Below are 2,479 nucleotides of genomic sequence, written 5' to 3'. Positions count from 1 at the left end.
CTATAAAGCAAGAGATCATGGTTTAATACCAGGCTGCTTCTACTCATTATCTGTCATCACTGACACTTCACTTTTGTCAAAGGGCACAAATTATCTCGAAGTTCCTCCCTGGATACTGTATCTACAATGTACAGCTTCATTTGCATTCAGTTGTAAAAGGCCTGAAACCACCTTAAAGCTCTCTTTCTAGTTTCACTGTTTTACAATGAAAATTGTTTGATAGAAAACACCTCTTGTGGGTTTTGACCCAAAGGGGGCAGTGAGTCTGTATTACAGTATGAAACAAAACTATGCAATTTTATGTAATTATCAGCATTTAGTAATTTCAATAACACCAGCAATTCCCATGGTTCTGCTGCAGAAAATTATCTTGATTGCAAACACCTTTAAAATATTTAATTATAATATTTATTTTGCAAACATGTAACCAAATGAAATTTTGATATCTCAAGAAATAGACAGGCTTAGGCAACCTATTGTAGTAAAAGAAGTCCCCAGATGACATACTTATAACTATCTTTTATAACTATAAGTAATAATACAAATAAGTGTACTTCAGTAAGGCTCCATAGATACACACTAATGTGAGGCATTAATAATCATAAAATTCTGAAAAACTAAAATAAGTATTTTTACAAGTAGGCTTTGCTATTTTGAAGATGTTTGTTACTTAAGGAATCCATCACTAGACTTGGTAACTCTTGCCCAACTCTCTCTCTCTCTCTCTCTCTCTCTCTCTCTCTCTCTCTCAGATGTGATTGCACAATTTAAATTAACAGAAATCACAGACCTGCTTGTTCATCAGGTTCCAGGGTATTTGAATAACAAAAAACATTATCAGCCTATAAAGTATAAAAGCCGGCAGTCAGACAGATAGTAGCTGGACAGAATCTCACGAAGACTAGCAAACATGGGCAAGGTACGTATTGGGTGGGCTTAATCCAATGGAGTAGAGCTGCCAAAACAGCAACAACCTCTAAAGAATGATTACATTTTAATATGGAAATTATGTCAATGGTTTGTGATTCATGCATACACTTTCTTTATATATTTGTTAATCAACTTAATCAACTTATTTAAAAAAATATGAATAATTTTTTTGCTAGATCATTTTTTACGAGGACAGGAACTTCCAGGGTCGCTCTTATGAGTGCAGCAGTGACTGCTCTGACATGTCTACCTACCTCAGCCGCTGCAACTCCTGCAGAGTGGAGAGCGGCTGCTTCGTGGTCTATGACCGTCCTAACTTCATGGGAAACCAGTTCTTCATGAGGAGGGGCGAGTACGCTGATTACATGCGCATGGGAATGAGTGATGGCATCAGGTCTTGCCGCATGGTTCCTCAGGTAAGAAAAACAACTAAAATAATGATAGAAATACAGTAATAACAGTTAGTAATATAGCTAAATGAGTCAGTGCATTTTTTTTTTTAAAGTTTTCTGAAGGTATTGATTTTCTGTTCATCTTACAGTACAGAGGACCCTATAGAATGAGGATCTATGAGAGGGAGAACTTTGGAGGTCAGATGTACGAGCTGACAGATGACTGTGATTCCTTCATGGACCGTTTCCACATGTCCGACTGCCAGTCCTGCCATGTGATGGATGGTCACTGGCTCATGTATGAGCAGCCCCATTTCAGAGGCAGGATGATCTACTTTAGGCCCGGAGAGTATAGAAGCTTCAGGGATATGGGATACAGCAACGCCAGATTCAGCTCTGTTAGAAAAATCATGGACTTGTGTTAAATTCACAGTCTGGAAACATAAATAAAATGAGCATTTAAAAAATAAACACCTTGCAAGCATTTCTGTTGTTTTGGCCTACTTTTAAACACCACGTTGATTTCCATCAATATGTGTCCGTGTCAGTGTACCACCAATAAGCTAATCAAATATACAGTAAATATCATAAATCATTCATAAATATATTGATACATTAATCTGGATGTCCAAATTAAATGTCCTTTTTTTCACAAATCATTGTCTATTTGAGAATAGACTCAAATATATGTAAGGGATAATCCACAGCTAATTTAGGTGTGCATTAAAAGATTTTAATGCATGACGTGGAAGAAAAGAACCACCCAATACAAAGCCTTTACACCCTGGTCACTTGCCAGCATTGAAAAGTTAAAATTTTCATTGATTTTTGCAGCACAAATTTCGACTGGAAGAATACAAATAACGGTTAACTTTATCTATAGGTCATTAGATCTGGAGTTTTACATGTTTTAAATCAGACAGTAGTGCATTAAGATAACATTTATTTGAATTAATTAAATAAAAAGATAGACATGAGTTTTTGGAGACCACACCCTCAGTAAAAACTCTGTTAACTGTAATGTACAATTCAAAAATAATAATGACCACAGAATGTAGAAGGTTTGACATTCCTAAAAGATATAATATTTCATTTTTATTCTTTGTCATTTATGAGAAAATACTGATGTTATGGACATAATGTCTCTCTGATAAAAA

General features: G+C 35.5%; 1 protein-coding gene across 1 annotated transcript; it reads left to right on the top strand.

Annotated features, from left to right (window-relative positions):
* Nucleotides 1–783: 783 nt before the first annotated feature.
* Nucleotides 784–1,806, top strand: LOC127447022 (gamma-crystallin M3). Its single transcript, XM_051708465.1, has 3 exons — nucleotides 784–919; nucleotides 1,107–1,346; nucleotides 1,472–1,806. The coding sequence occupies exons 1-3, from the start codon at nucleotides 911–913 to the stop codon at nucleotides 1,745–1,747; spliced, it is 525 nt and encodes a 174-aa protein (XP_051564425.1). The 5' UTR covers nucleotides 784–910; the 3' UTR covers nucleotides 1,748–1,806.
* The last annotated feature ends 673 nt before the right edge of the window (nucleotides 1,807–2,479 follow it).

This window comes from Myxocyprinus asiaticus, chromosome 10, assembly GCF_019703515.2.
Source record: "Myxocyprinus asiaticus isolate MX2 ecotype Aquarium Trade chromosome 10, UBuf_Myxa_2, whole genome shotgun sequence".
In the NCBI taxonomy this organism is placed as follows: Eukaryota; Metazoa; Chordata; class Actinopteri; order Cypriniformes; family Catostomidae; genus Myxocyprinus; species Myxocyprinus asiaticus.
The sequence above is the reverse complement of the archived record's forward strand: the minus strand, read 5'-3'. Positions and strand labels throughout refer to the sequence as shown.